The sequence below is a fragment of the Arachis ipaensis genome, chromosome B10 (genome assembly GCF_059453495.1).
Source record: "Arachis ipaensis isolate K30076 ecotype BB chromosome B10, ASM5945349v1, whole genome shotgun sequence".
In the NCBI taxonomy this organism is placed as follows: domain Eukaryota; kingdom Viridiplantae; phylum Streptophyta; class Magnoliopsida; order Fabales; family Fabaceae; genus Arachis; species Arachis ipaensis.
The window spans coordinates 140,962,928-140,979,460 of record NC_142435.1 but is presented as its reverse complement, the minus strand read 5'-3'; the positions used below and the strand labels follow the sequence as shown (position 1 = coordinate 140,979,460).

Here is a 16,533-nt window from a genome sequence, read left to right as displayed (position 1 = left end):
AAATAAGAAAGCAAAGAAGAAAGAACAGAATTCTAAAATTTAAAATAAAACTAATTAGAAAATACCAAATTTAATTTCAGAAATTAAAAAAAAATATTAGTGTTATTTATTTATTTAATTTTTTTACTTATTTAATTTTTTTTTGAAATTAAAGACAGAAATAAAATAAAACTAATAAAATATAAAAAAATAAAATAAATTAATAATGAGCAGAAACACAACGAAAATAAACTAAAGTAAAAATAAAAAAGAAAATAAAAAATAAAAAAATGACGTAAAGTTTTTGAAAAGAATAAAAAATTAATAAAAGAAAGTGAAATCAAACAGTGGATAGGAAAACAAACGAAAAGCAAGAGAAAAAAAAAACAAAGAAAAAATGAAAATAGAAATTAATAATATTAAAATAAAACTAATTAAAAGAAAACGGGACATGGGATTAACAAACGAAAAAAAAAGGAAGGGACGTTAAAGGGAAAAAAATGGAAAATAAAATAAAAAAAATTAATAATGCTAAAACAAAATCAATTAAAAAAATTATCTAATCTAAGCAATCAAACAATGAATAGTTGTTAATCACAATCAATCTCCGGCAACGGCGTCAAAAACTTGGTGCGGAATCTATAATTCACAAACTAACCGGCAAGTGCACCGGGTCGTACCAAGTAATACCTCAGGTGAGTGAGGGTCGATCCCACGAGTATTGATGGATTAAGCAACAATAGTTGAGTGATTGGCTTAGTCAGACAAACAGAAAAGAGTGTTTGGAACAAACAGAAAAGAGTGTTTGGTTGAGAAGGCAGTTAAGACTTCAGAGTTATCTATTTTTTCGGATTTACTTTTCTTACTAACTATTTTAATTATGTAGGATTTAATTTATGGCAAACTATATGTGACTAGACCCTAATTCTTTAGACCTTTTTAGTCTCCTCTAAAATTCATTAACTCCTAAATCCTTGGTCAATTAATTCCAATTAGAAGCTACATGATCAAATTCCAGTTTATATGCCACAAAAACTCTAATTATCCAAAAATAAAAGGATTATATGTCACGTATCCCGTTAAATCCAGATAATTAATTTAGGAGAATGTGTTTTCAAGCTGTTGTTCAAGTAAAGAGCTTTTCCAAGTTATATAAGAACTCAAATAGAAAGAGGGTCATACTTCCGTTCCACCCAAATTCATAAGATAAAGAGTGAAAATAATTCTTCAATTATAAATCCATACATGAATTAAAATAGATAAAGCAATAAAATCAATCCATACAAATAGACAGAGCTCCTAACCTTAACAAAGGAAAATTAGTTGATCATGGTTCAGAGTAGAAAACTAGGATTACGGAATGTAAATTTGTATAGAATTGGAAGTCTGGAATATGGAATGTAAATTTGTATAGAATTAGAAGTCTCCGGGGGTGGTATAATGTTGAGCTGGAATCCCCCTATTTATATCTAATCCTAATAAATTTAGAATATATCTTCTAAAACTAAAAAAATAATATCTTTTCCTATTTTTAAAATTTGAATTTAAATTAGAATTACTTATAGAAATCAGCAAATCTTCAATTGATGGATGGGGACCACTTGACTTCACTAGGATCCGCGCCTAACTTGGGCTTTAGTGCGCCTAACTTGAAGTGGGCAGGACCAATCTCGCGTATTGTTGTTGTGTCTTGCGCCTAACTTGAGAAATCTCAAGTTAGGCGCAGCCTTGGCAGCGAGTTCGGAGAAGAAATATAAACTATTATATATCGTTAGAAAGCTCTGGAAGTTAGCTTTCCAATGCCACTGGAATCACATCCATTGGACCTCTGTAACTCGAGTTATTCAGGTTTGAGTGTAGAGAGGTCAGGGTTGACAGCATCATTCGCCTTCATCTCTTCTACTACAGAAACTCCATCAAATCCAGCTGAATGCTACCTAAAATAAACAGAATTGCACAAGACTCAAAATAGCATCCATAGTGACTAAAAGATAATTAATTCTTGATTAAACTCAAGAATTTAAATACAAATTTACTAGGAAAAGATAGGAAAGATGCTCACGTATCACAACACCAAACTTGAATTGTTGCTTGTCCTCAAGCAACCAAAACTAATATAAACTTAGGATGTGAATTTGCATGAGAATGAGATTTCAATTAAGCTCATGTCTCTTCTTATAGTGGGGTTTACAACTGCAATCCTGAATAGTTTTGGCATCTCATTTTATCCTTTGAAGTTCAGAATGATTGGCATCCATAGGAACTCAGAATTCAGATAGTGTTCTTGATTCTCCTATTTCAGTATGTTGATTCTTGAACACAGCTACTTTATGAGTCTTGGCCGTGACCTTAAGCATTTTATTTTCCAGTATTACCATCGGATACATAAATTCCACAGACACATAACTAGTGAACCTTTTCAGATTGTGACTCAGCTTTGCTAGAGTCTCCAGTTAGAGGTGCCCAGAGTTCTTAAGCACACTCGTTTTGCTTTGGACCACGACTTTAACCGCTCAGTCTCAAGCTTTTCACTTGACACCTTCACGCCACAAGCACATGGTTAAGGATAGCTTGATTTAGCCGCTTAGGCCAGGATTTTATTCCTTTGGGCCCTCCTATCTATTAATGCTCAAAGCCTTGGATCCTTTTTACCATTTGCCTTTTAGTTTAAAGGATTATTGGCTTTTTCTGCTTGCTTTTTTTTTAATTTTTTTGCAAGCTTTGTGTTTTTCACTGCTTTTTCTTGCTTCAAGAATCAATTTTATGATTTTTCAGATTATCAATAACATTTCTCTTTTTTCATCATTCTTTCAAGAGCCAACAATTTTAACATTCATAAACTTCACTATAAAAAATATGCACTATTCAAGTATTCATTAAGAAAACAAAAAGTATTGCCACCACATCTAAGTAAATGAGACTACTCTAAAAATTAAACTCAAATTCTCATGCACTACATCTGTTCTTCTTTCTTTTTGATTTCAAGTTTAGTGGGCAATACATGAGACATCTTTCAGAATTAAAGCACTTAACAGAAAATTAAACTAGAACCTATGAATCTACTAATAAAGGATCATGCAATAAACCAAACAAAGTAGCAGGAAATCAAAACATAACATAGTAAAAGTGGGAAGGAATAAAAAATGAAAGGAACTCAACCACCTTAGTTATCCTAGCGGTTGTTTTATTCTTCAGGTTGTGTTCCTCTGTGAAGATGATTCGCCTCCCTTTGGTGCCATTAAAAATAAATAGAAAAAATTCATAAGTGAAGCGTCAACACCAAACTTAAAGGTTTGCTTCTTCTCAAGCAAAGAAGAACTGAAAACAAAAACAAATAGTGTGATAAAAGAAGAATAAAAGAGCAAGAGAAGTAAAAATAATATATATATATTTATGAAATTATTTAATTATTTATATATATGTATATAAAAAGGGAGGCGTATATATATAGGGGGTTATATATATATATATATATATATATATATGATGAATGAGGGTGTAGGTAGGGGTGATCACGGGAATAAGGGGAAAGGGAATAAAGGGATGAAGAAGGGTGTTGTGGAGACTAGCATGCATGTTTTTTTTTTTTTCAACTCTCTCATGCTGAATTTGGAGACAGGCAAAATTTTTTTGAAGTGTTCGGTTCCTATTCTAAAATAGTTGCATGATCTGAAAAACAGTAAAAATTTAGTAAAAATCAAATAAGGAAGAAAATTACTACTACGAAAAATAGCTAAGGATACGAAATTATCGGGTTGCCTCCCGACAAGCGCTTCTTTAACGTCACTAGTTTGACACTTGATTATTGAAGTTTCTTCCTCTTCTTCCAGTTGGTTAAAAGAAATGTCTCCAAAGGGGGGGAGGTGAAAATTAGTGCCCCCTGATATAAATTCCTCCTAACAAGCTTTCTTTTATTGTGATTAGCTTGATTCACCTTGCTTGTTGGGGGTAGAGGTTGGATTATTTTTTTCTGACCTTTTCTTCTTCATAGATATTTTCTTCTATTTTTTTTGTCACAATTCCCTTTTCAGTGCTTCCCTTGGTTATCTTCACTTCTTTGATTTCAACATGTGGGTGTTGTGTGATGGTTAGAGTGTACCCTTCATCAAGAACTTCTTGAATTGGTGGTTCAATAAACTCACCCTCCATGCCACTCTCTGCTTCATTGAAGTGTAGATTCCCATAATTGTTTTCATCCCTTGCAACTTCCTTTGTTTGTGCATCTTCCTTCTTTGTTGGTGCATTGCATCAACCTCCTTTGTTTTTGCATCTTCCTCTTCTTCCATATGTGAGGGTGGAAAGTTCTCTAATTCACTGGAGTATAAATTTCTTTGATTGATTTCCTCACTTTCTTTCATAGGATCTTGCATTATATCTCTTGGGAAGGAATTTGCTTGCTCCTCTTTCTGTGACTTGATAATCGACTGCACATGTTTCTCTACATTTTTTATACTCGTCTTTATATCATGTATGCATTCTTTCATGAGAAGCTCAAGATCTGATGGTATTTTAAATGAATAAGGAGATGGTAGCTCTTGGTATGGATAAGAAGGAGGTGATGATTCTTGATAAGAGTAAAAAGATGATGGGTCTTGGTATGGATAGGTAGACAGTGGCTCTTGATATGGGTAGAAAGATGATGGTTCTTGATATGGATAGAGAGGTGGTAGTTCTTGGTATGAATATGGAGATGGTGGTTCTTGATAGTTGAAATATGGAGTACTGAAGTTTCTTTGGTTTTGACTTTGCCAACCAAAATTTGGGTAGTTCTCCCATCCACAATAATATGAATCACTACTCGGGTGTGAGTAGTAACTCATATTATCTCTCTCCATTATTTTTTCTTAGCACACAACACCAAACAGAATTAAACGCACCATGTGACAAATAGGAAAGTAAAGAAGAAAGAACAGAATTCTAAAAATTAAAATAAAACTAACTAAGAAACACTAAATTTAATTTCAAAAATTAAAAAAAATATTAGTGCTATTTATTTATTTAATTTTTTTTATTTATTTAATTTTTTTTAAATTAAAGACAGAAATAAAATAAAACTAATAAAATATAAAAAAAATAAAATAATAATGAACAGAAACCAAACGAAAATAAACTAAAGTAAAAATAAAAAAGAAAATAAAAAATAAAAAATAAAAAAAAATGACGTAAAGTTTTTGAAAAGAATAAAAAATTAATAAAAGAAAGTGAAATCAAACAGTGGGATAGGAAAACAAACGAAAAGCAAGAGAAAAAAAAACAAAGAAAAAATGAAAATAGAAATTAATAATATTAAAATAAAACTAATTAAAAGAAAACGGGACATGGGATTAACAAACGAAAAAAAAAGGAAGGGACGTTAAAGGGAAAAAATGGAAAATAAAATAAAAAAAATTAATAATACTAAAACAAAATCAATTAAAAAAAATTATCTAATCTAAGCAATCAAACAACGAATAGTTGTTAATCACAATCAATCCCTGACAACGGCGCCAAAAATTTGGTGCGGAATCTATAATCCACAAACTAACCGACAAGTGCACCGGGTCGTACCAAGTAATACCTCAGGTGAGTGAGGGTCGATCCCACGAGTATTGATGGATTAAGCAACAATGGTTGAGTGATTGGCTTAGTCAGACAAACAGAAAAGAGTGTTTGGAACAAACAGAAAAGAGTGTTTGGTTGAGAAGGCAGTTAAGACTTCAGAGTTATCTATTTTTCTGGATTTACTTTTCTTACTAACTATTTTAATTATGTAGGATTTAATTTATGGCAAACTATATGTGACTAGACCCTAATTCTTTAGACCTTTCTAGTCTCCTCTAAAATTCATTAACTGCTAATTCCTTGGTCAATTAATTCCAATTAGAAGCTACATGATCAAATTCCAGTTTATATGCCACAAAAACTCTAATTATCCAAAAATAAAAGGATTATATGTCACGTATCCCGTTAAATCCAGATAATTAAAATTTAGGAGAATGTGTTTTCAAGTTGTTGTTCAAGTAAAGAGCTTTTCCAAGTTATACAAGAACTCAAATAGAAAGAGGGTCATACTTCCGTTCCACCCAAATTCATAAGATAAAGAGTGAAAATAATTCTTCAATTATAAATCCATACATGAATTAAAATAGATAAAGCAATAAAATCAATCCATACAAATAGACAGAGCTCCTAACCTTAACAAAGGAAAATTAGTTGATCATGGTTCAGAGTAGAAAACTAGGATTACGGAATGTAAATTTGTATAGAATTGGAAGTTTGGAATATGAAATGTAAATTTGTATAGAATTAGAAGTCTCCGGGGGTGGTATAATGTTGAGCTGGAATCCCCTTATTTATATCTAATCCTAATAAATTTAAAATATATCTTCTAAAACTAAAAAAATAATATCTTTTCCTATTTTTAAAATTTGAATTTAAATTAGAATTAATTATAGAAATCAGCAAATCTTCAATTATGGATGGGGACCACTTGACTTCACTAGGATCCGCGCCTAACTTGGGCTTTAGTGCGCCTAATTTGAACTGGGTAGGACCAATCTCGCGTATTGTTGTTGTGTCTTGCGCCTAACTTGAGAAATCTCAAGTTAGGCGCAGCCTTGGCAGCGAGTTCGGAGAAGAAATATAAACTATTATATATCGTTGGAAAGCTCTGGAAGTTAGCTTTCCAACGCCACTGGAATCACGTCCTTTGGATCTCTGTAGCTCGAGTTATTCAGGTTTGAGTGCAGAGAGGTAAAGGTTGACAGCATCATTCGCCTTCATCTCTTCTTCTGCAGAAACTCCATCAAATCCAGTTGAATGCTACCTAAAATAAACATAATTGTACAAGACTCAAAATAGCATCTATAGTGACTAAAAGATAATTAATTCTTGATTAAACTCAACAATTTAAATGCAAATTTACTAGGAACAGATAGGAAAGATGCTCACGCATCATGTATCCACGGCAAACTTGAGGGCACGTGTGAAAAGTAAGAACCTGGATTAGGAAGGCTCGACATCCAAAGGTGAGAAAGTTGTTGGTGCTAGTGAGGTTGATCAACCAAAGCCGAGGAGGAGGAAAGTTATTGCTAAGAAAAGAAAGGGTGACGTGGTGGACTTGTCTGACGTTTCTGATGATGAGAAGGACGAGGTGGGATTGCTGATCAGACTGATTCTTCGTCTTTATGGGGAAGAGATTACCCATATATGGCTATTACTGATGAGTGTTATCAATCGTTGGCAGATATAACTCTGGTCGACGAGGTTGGTGATGTTGCCATTGATCAGTATATGCAGGTAATTCTATTTTTTGAGTAAAAGGTTTGAATTTGTTTTTTTGTTTTGTGGAATACTAATGTGATAATGTATGATTTTCAGGTGGTGGGACTGCGGCTGGCGAGTTTAGGGCGTAGCCGTGAAAAAATATATCGGAAGTTTGTGGAAAAAAAAGGAGGATCCGAGTTTGAGGGAGGAGTTGGCTATAAAGGCTGCTAAGATTTCAAAGCTAGAGGTGAAGTTAGTTGAGGTTGAGAAGCATTTGAAAGAGGTGAAGGATAGTGATGCTAAAGATGTTGAAGATTTAAAAAAGAAAGAATCTGACTTATCTGCTCTGAGTACCCGCATGATTGAGGTTACCGCTCAGTTGAAGGAGGTGGAGAAGAACAAGCAAGGAGAAATTCTTGATTCCTTCCTTGAAGGATTTGAGAGGGCTTCTCTTCAGGCAAGATTTCTAGCTCCCGCGGTGGATTTCTCATCGATGGATCCAGGTAAAATAGTGCAGGATGGCGTTATGGTCGAAGATGATGGTGCTGCTGAGCAAGGAGATGAAAATGTTCAGTAGGGTTTTGGTTTGCTGCTGTTGTACTTTTGGATAATAGATTTTGTTGGTAGACTTATTTTGCACCTGAGTTGAGCTTAATTTTTTGATGTTATCTTGCTATTGTTATGTGAAAAACAACTCTTGGTGTTTATGGTTACATGCTTTTTGTGCATGTTATGATTATAGTATAATGTTATTTTGTATGATGAGTGGGTGTTTATCTAGTTTATGACTGTGGCTTGGAGCCAAACATTTTATTAGGTAAAAGTTTGTTAATGGTGATATGCCATTAATTTTGATGGGAAAGTATAATGGAAGGCCGAGTAGGCCGTGTTTATTTGAGATGTCGAAAGGCCTAGGGTTTGATTGAGAATAACTGGATGTTGTTTAATGATCGGCAGTAATTTGTCATGAATTTTGAATAGTCTGTTTCGTGATATTGCTCGGCAATCTGTTGGAGTGATTGATTTTGAGTAGTATGAGTTGGTGTAAGATCGGCTATTTGGTTTGAGTGAAATGTGCCGAAGATCGGTTTTTGATAATGATCGGTAGTTTGGATTGAATGATTGTATTTGAGTGATTGGATTCCGATTAAGATCGGTAATTAGATTGAATGATTGTTTCCAAGTGATCGGATTTCGGTTAAGATCGGTAATTTGATATAATGACTGTTTTTGAGTGATCGGATTCCGAATAAGATCGGTAATTTGATTGAATGATTGTTTCCGAGTGGTTAGATTTCGGTATAAATTCGGTTGATGGTTTCCGAATGGTCGGGATCGGAGTATAGATTGAGTATTTGACAAATAAATGAGAAGTATGAAATGCAAAGAGTACTGGCTGGATAAGAAATTTATTTATTGTAAAACCTTTGATTTCAAAGGCCCAGGTAGGCTAGCCTCATTAAAACCTCTCCAAGCAAAACCCATTGTGTGAAAAATCTTGGTAGTAGAAAAAAGAGTACTAGCATGTCCCTGGTTTTAACTGTAATATAACTTTAAAGATGATACATTCCAAGTGTTAGGCATATCTTTACCATCTAAGGTTTGTAATCGGTAAGCTCCATTACCGATGACTTCTGTGATTCGGTAAGAGCCTTCCCAATTAGCTGCTAGTTTACCATGGTTTGATGGTCTTCTAGCTTATTCTGTTTTTCTGAACACAAGGTCATTCACTTGGAAAGACCTTGGGTGAAGTCTTTTGTTATATCTTTGAGCTATGTGCTGTTGCATGGCCAAATGTTTGATTGCTGTCGACGATCTGACTTCTTCTACGAGGTCGAGTTCGGATTGTCGAGCTATATCTTTTGTAGTATGGTCGACCATTTCGGTGTGTAGTGAGGATTGGGAGATCTCCACTGGTATCATTGTGTCTGAACCGTAGAATAACGGAAAGGTGTTTCCTTTGTGGTTGAGTGAATGGTTGTGTTGTATCCCCATATGATCTCTGGGATAAGGTCGGTCCAGAGGCCTTTTGCATTATCTAGTTTCTTTCTTAGGACATGTAGTATCACTTTATTTGCAACTTCTACTAACCCGTTTGTTTGTCGGTGCTCCACTGATGAGAAATGTTGTTTGATTTTTAGTTCCTGCAAAAATGATGTGAATTTTTTATCGGCAAACTGGCGACCATTATCTATGATAATGTGCCAAGGAATGCCGAATCGACAGATAATATATTTCCAGACAAAAGAAAGCATTTGTTGTGATGTAATCTTGGCTAGAGGCTTTGTCTCTATCCATTTGGAAAAATAATCGATTCCTACAACCAGGAATTTTACCTGACCTGCTGCTGTTGGGAAAGGGCCAAGGATATCTATGCCCTATTGGTTGAACGGCCAACTTACCTCAGAACAGTGTAGGAGTTCGGCCGGGAGGCGTGTGATCGGACTGTGTTTTTGATAGTTGTTACAACTTTTTACTTTTGCTTGGCAATCCTGTCGTAGTGTCGGCCAGTATAATCTTGCTCTAAGGTTTTTCGAGGATAGACTTCAGGCTCCAAGGTGTGTACCACAGATCCCTTCATGTGCCTCGAAAAGCGCAAGCTCAGCTTCCGTTCTGCAAAGACATTTGAGTAACAGACGAGAGAATCCTCGTCTATATAGGCAATTGTTATAAATTGTAAAAAAGGAGGCTTGTCGGCAGAAGTGTCGAACGTTTTCGACGTCGCCTGGCAAGATCCTTGTCCGAAGATAGTCTATGTATGGAGATCTCCAATCTGCTTCTTGTGTTACACTTAAAATTTCTGTGAGTTCAATGATTGGCTTAAGCAATGTTGACTGATAAAGGGATGACCTGTTTTGTTGAGTACTGGTGAGTTTAGACAGAATGTCATCTCGGCCATTACTCTCTCAGGGTATGTGCTGTATTTCGTATTTAGTAATTTTGAAAGTAAATTTTGTACGATGTCAAGGTATTTAGAAAGCAAAGGGTCCTTTACTTGGTAGAATTTGTTTACCTGCTGGACGATGAGTAAGGAGTCGCAGTATACCTTAAGTTCGGTGATATTCAGGTCGGCAGCGAGTCTAAGACCGGCTATTAGGGCTTCATACTCACTTTGGTTGTTGGTTGCTTTGAATGAAAAATGGAGGGAATATTCGATGAGGTTGCTGTGGCTGTCATCAAGTATGATACCTGCTCCACATCCTTGTGAGTTGGAGGAGCCATCGAGGTATAAAGACCATTCGATGTAGTCTTCGGTTATGTCTGGTATAGATAACTCGGCGATGAAGTCGGCCAAGAATTGGAACTTGATGGATGATCGGCCTTCGTGCTTGATATCAAATTCGGACAGTTTGACCGACCATTTTATTAGTCGGCCAGCCAGCTCTGGTTTCTGAAGAACTTGTCGTAAAGGATGATCTGTCCGAACATGAATTACATGACTCTGGAAATATGGTCGAAGTATTCTGGCTGAGAAGACAAGAGCTAGGGCCAGCTTCTCAATGCTCGGATATCGAAGCTCAGAATTCTGTACTGTTTTGCTGGTGAAATAGATCGGAAACTGTTGCTTTTGCTTTTCTGCAACAAGAGCGGAGCTCACAGCCCAGTTAGTGACAAATAAATATAAGAATAATGGTTCCCCTTGGAGGGGGTTTGTAAAATTGGTGGTTTCGAAAGAGTTTCTTTGATAGTTGTGAATGCTTGTTCTCATTCAACAGTCCATTAGAAAGCTTTTTTCTTTTTTAAAGTTTGGAAAAAACATAAAGATTTAGAAGCTAGGCAGGGTAAGAATCTAGAGAGTGTAGCAAGTCTCCTTGTTAACCGTTGCACTTCTTTGATAGTGTGTGGACTTGTCATGTCTAAAATAGCTTGGCATTTTTTTGGATTTTCCTCAATACCTCGGCTAGTGAGCATAAAGCCGAGGAATTTACCGCTGTTGACGCCAAATGCGCATTTCTCGGGATTCAACCGCATGTTGTACTTTCTGATTTGGCCGAAGATTTCTGAGAGGTTATTAAGGTGGTTGCTGCCGATCTTTGTCTTGGCGACCATATCGTCAACGTAGACCTCAATGTTCCTGCCGATCTGCTTGGCAAAGATTTTGTCCATTAAGCGTTGATATGTTGCACCTGTATTCTTAAGGCCAAATGTCATGACTTTATAACAATAGTTTCCATATTCAATAATAAAGGCTGTCTTAATTTGATTGGATGGATGCATTTGGATCTGGTTGTAGCCAGAGTATGAATCCATAAAGCTGAGTTTTTCATAACCAGATGCATTATCCACTAGGCAATCAATAGATGGTAAAGGATATGAGTCTTTGGGGGCATGCTTTGTTGAGATCGGTGAAATCAACACACATGCGTCATTTACGATTATGTTTTTTTACCATGACGACATTCGCCAGCCAAGTTGTGAATCTGATTTCCTGGATGAAGCCGGCATTGATGAGCTTCTTAGTTTCTTCCAGGGAGGCTTGTTTTTGGTCGTGGCCGAGGTTCTTCTTTTTCTGTGCTATAGGTCGGACAGACGGATCTAATGCCAGCTTGTGGGATATGATGGATGGATCAATGCCTAGCATATTAGCTGGAGTCCAAGCAAACAGGTTGGCATTTTGTTGTAAAAAATGCTCGGAATGACGCTTTTTCTTCTGAGGTTAATGTGGAGCCAACGTAAGTGAATTTGTCCGAGCTTTCTGTGAAATATATTTTATCTTGGTCTTCTGTCGGTGTTGGTCGTTCAAGGGTGCCTGCCGTTTGGATCAAGGTCAGCCATAGCTGGTAAGTCATCTCTGCTCCCGATGTTGTTAACACGGGCTTTTATGCTTGGGTTAAGTTTTTTGAAACTGTTGTTGTAGCATTCCCTGGCCTCTCGGACATCACTGTGAATGGTTGCGATTGTGTTATCCTGCAAAGGGAACTTAACACAGAGATGAATTGTGAAAACTATGGCGCCAAACCTATTTAAAAAAGGTCGGCCAAGTATCAAATTGTAAGGACTAAAATAGTCAACCACTAAGTATTGAACGTCTGAAGTTTTTGATGAGGGAAACTCATCGAGTGTGGTTTGTAACCATACAGAGCCCATAACCGGGACTCTCTCACCTAAGAAACCTACCAAGTCTCCGGTGGAAGGTTGGAGGACGTTGCTGCTCAGTTTCATTTTCTGGAATGTGGAGTAAAAGAAAACATCGGCACTGCTTCTAGGATCCAGTAAAACCTTTTTCACTATGAGATCTCTGAGCTGAAGGGAAATGACAACTGGGCCGTCTAGATTAGCAATGTTGGTGTTATGGTCGGCGGGCCTGAATGTTATCTCAGGAGAGTGTAGAGGTGTTTGTGTTTGATCGGCTTCTATTGAGAGCATAGCTCGGTAAGATCGCTTTCTTGCCGAGCTTGTAGCTCCTCCACCTGCAAAATCTTCGGAAATACAGTAAATAATACGTCTTGGTTGGTTGGGATGATTGGTGTTTGGTCGATCTTTATCTCGACCATTGTGTGTTGCCGAGCTTTGGTCACCAGAGGGAGGTGCTCGTCGCTGTATGTGGTCGCCGATATACTTGTCGAGGTGACCTTGCCGAGCTAACCGCTCCAGAAGGTCTTTGGCAATGATACACTCGTCAGTAGTGTGTCCGTATTTTTGGTGGAAAGAATAGTATTTTGATCTGTCTGTGCCTTTTGCATCAGGGTAGCTATCGTCACATTTGGTGTTGAACTGAGTGTAAGAGTCGTATCGAGGAGTTGGTTTGAAGTTCTTCTTGTTGTCTCAAGCTTTGTCGTCGTCTCTGTAGCGTGGTTTCTCTGTTTTCTGAGCTTGTTGGAGTTCTTCGATGTCAATCTGGCCTTTCGCCTTTTCACAGAACTCGGCCATAGTTTTGGGTTTGGCTACAGCAATGGTCTCCTGAAACTTTCTTGGTCGGAGTCCACTTTTTATTGCATGCAGCTCTACCTCGGGGTGGAGGTCGGGTATACTCATGGCTATCTTTGTGAAGCGCGTCATGTAGTCTCTGAGACTCTCATGTTGGTCTTGTTTGATTGTGTTCAGGCAGTCAGAGTCATTTAGGTATATGGCTGATCCAGCAAAGTGCTCTTCAAAGGGCTTTGATAGGTCTCAAAAGCAAGAAATATAACCTGTAGGCAAGGAACAAAACCAATCAAGTGCAGGACCATCTAAGTAAGATGAAAAACAATGACATAAAACTTTATCAGATGTACCGTTTACTATCATTATGGAGGTGAATTTTTTGATGTATTTCTTCGGATCACCCAGCCCGTCATAGGGAGTCAGGGTGGTCGGCAAAGTGAATCTCCTTGGTAGCATAAAATTTATCACTTCGGCCGTGAAAGGCCCAGGGGAGCTTTCCTGGTTGTCATCCTCGTCATCTGGCCGAGCTTCCTCATTATGCTCGGGCTGCTCTTCTTCATGCTGAGCAGTCTCAGAGACATGTGTTGGCCCTGACTGATGCTCGGCTTCTTCTGTCCGTTCGTGCCGATCGTTGTTGTTTTCGATTCGGGTGTTATTCAAATTAGCAATTTGATTTGCCATTCTTTGGTTTTCTTCGGTCATGCGCTGATTGGCTTGCCGCAACTCGGTCACCATATGAAGGAGTTCAGATGGTGTGGGTGAAAGTTGTTCAACCATGGCTTCAGATGAGAACCTCGAGGCCGATGATATACGGAAGGGATTATATTCTCGGCCCCACGGTGGGCGCCAATTGTTCTTGTATGGATACCTGAAGGCAGGGAGAGCTCGGTCCCTGGGAATCGATGCCGAGTTATTTTCTTCGGTGCCGACCTTTGAGCCTTGTGAAAAGTCGAGCTTTACTCCAAAGCAATGTCCAATTGTGCAGAGCGTGAGCAAGAAACAAGGGGGGAATGTACCTGCAAAGGCACTCCGAAACTTAAGTCAGTATCGAGAATTCAATGTGTCTCCCTTAAGGATAGAATAACATACCTTTATAAGTGGAGTAAAAAGGTCGGTTATATTAATATTGATCGCCTGAATTGATGAGTAGTCATTAGATTTCAATAGGCGATGATATTTGATCGGACGTTATTATTCTTAGGACGTTTTCCGTTAGGCCGAGTTATAACGTTTTTCCGAATTGTAACGTAAATTGCCGAGTTATAGTTTGTAATGCCAATCTTGTAACGGTCCTGATCAACAACAAATAAGTTCCAGAATAATTTTAAACGTAACAAAAATAATAAAAAATATCATATTTTTTTATAAAGTGACAAACTCTTTTGTATATGACAAATGATTTATTCTTTTTGATATGACCAGTAAAAGTCGGTTACGAGTTATAGTTCGGTAACGCATGATTTCTGATTGTAACCGAATATTTCAGATAATCAGTATTTATGTTCGTCCAATAACGTCGGATACACAGTTAATGCTCGGATGTTACATGAAAACGATCAGCTTCATCCAACTAGATATAAGGAGAAGAACAGAGGCCAAAAAGGTATACCATCTTTTCCAAAAAAGCATATACACATATATTCTCTCACTAACTTGAGCGTCGGAGAACCTTTGCAGGTATCCACCACCCCGGTTTCCATCACTGATGTGTTTCATGTTCTACCACAAGAGTTTGCCGACCTTCGCCAGAGGACGAGTTATATCTCGGCGTCAACAGGTCAGAACATTCGGCACTAGAAGAAGGGCCAATTTGAGATATCATTTGTTGTAAGCCCCAAATTCCTGATGGCTGATGTTCCCCCCCTCCCAACCCCATCCGAGCTCCTAAGAATGGTGACCGAGCTTCAACAAGCAAACCAACGGATGGCGGAGGACAATCAGCGAATGCCAAATCAAATCACGCAACTAGTGAATGCTCATCTGGAGCATAACAATAATGACCACGAACAACACGGGAATGATGAACGACAATCACTACCAACTCATGTCTCTGACACACCACAAAGTAGGAATGATGAGGAACACCAGAATGAAGAGGCCCAACCCGACGATGAGGAAGAAAAGCCCGACAATTCTGCAGGGCCATTCACAGCTGACATAATGAACTTCCAGCTCCCCAGACAGTTCACCCTACCAACGACTTTGACCCCATATAACGGATTGGGAGACCCGAAACAACATGTTAAAAAATTCCGATCGATTATGATTGTTAATGGTGTATCTGATCCTATTTTATGTCGATGTTTTCCGTCTTTTTTAGATGGTCCTGCACTTGACTGGTTTTGCTCTTTGCCTGCAGATTCTATATCATGTTTTCAGGAGCTAGCTAAACAGTTTGAGGACCATTTTGCAGCCTCGGCGATATACCTCCATGACTCTGACTACTTAACGACCATTAAACAAGGACCACAAGAAAGTCTAAAGGATTATATAACTCGGTTCACGAAGGTCGCCATGAAAATTCCAGATCTCCATCCTGAGGTTCACCTTCATGCCATTAAAAGTGGTCTTCGTCCAGGAAAGTTCCAGGAGACCATCGCTGTTGCTAAGCCGAAAACCTTGGCCGAATTTCGCGAGAAGGCTAAAGGGCAGATAGATATCGAAAAACTTCACCAGGCGCGAAAGTCAGAAAAGTCAGTCACTAAAGATGACGAAAGAACTCGCGATAACAAGAAGATCTTCAAGCCAGTCCCCCGTTACGAATCATACACCCAGTTCAATACCAAAAGGGATGACATTATTAAAGAAATATTGAATTCAAAGTTGATTAAACCCCCCCCCCCCCCCCCGCGCAAGGCGGGAAGTTATCCCGAACCCAAAAACGTGGATAAATCCAAATACTGCACCTTTCACCAGAAACACGGCCACACAACTGATGAGTGTGTAATTGCTAAAGATCTACTGGAAAGTTTGGCACGACGAGGCCACCTCGATAAATTCATTGCAGGTCATATGCAGAAGAGAACAGCATCCAGTTCCGACCAACCTACAGCAGGCTAATCGTCAAAGGAAAAGGATAAAGCCCCGGCTCAACCTCGGGGAGTGATAAATTGTATTTTAGGAGGTTATGCCGGCGGAGGAAATACAAGCTCGGCCAGGAAGCGGACTTACCGAGCTATGTTAGCAGTTGGGGACACTGCCCATAATTCTGAACAAATTCAAGACATCCCCGACATGACTTTTCGCCCTACCGACTTCAATTGCAGCCACGTAAACTACGATGACCCCGTGGTTGTCTCTATCCAACTGGGAGAACTTATTGTTCGGAAAGCGCTGCTTGATCCAGGAAGTAGCGCTGATGTACTTTTTTTTTTCAACATTTCAAAAAATGAAACTGAGCACTAACATCTTGCAGCCATATGCAGGAGACTTGATCGGATTCTC

At 38.0% G+C, this 16,533-nt stretch overlaps 1 protein-coding gene across 1 annotated transcript; it reads left to right on the top strand.

Moving 5' to 3' along the window:
* Positions 1-14,934: 14,934 nt before the first annotated feature.
* Positions 14,935-16,149, top strand: LOC148581932 (uncharacterized). The gene has a single exon (XM_088494532.1). The coding sequence runs from the start codon at positions 14,935-14,937 to the stop codon at positions 16,147-16,149; it is 1,215 nt and encodes a 404-aa protein (XP_088350658.1).
* The last annotated feature ends 384 nt before the right edge of the window (positions 16,150-16,533 follow it).

Excerpts from the sequence above, each read along its gene's own strand:
- LOC148581932 (XM_088494532.1), top strand. The coding sequence starts at position 14,935 with ATGGCTGATGTTCCCCCCCTCCCAACCCCATCCGAGCTCCTAAGAATG.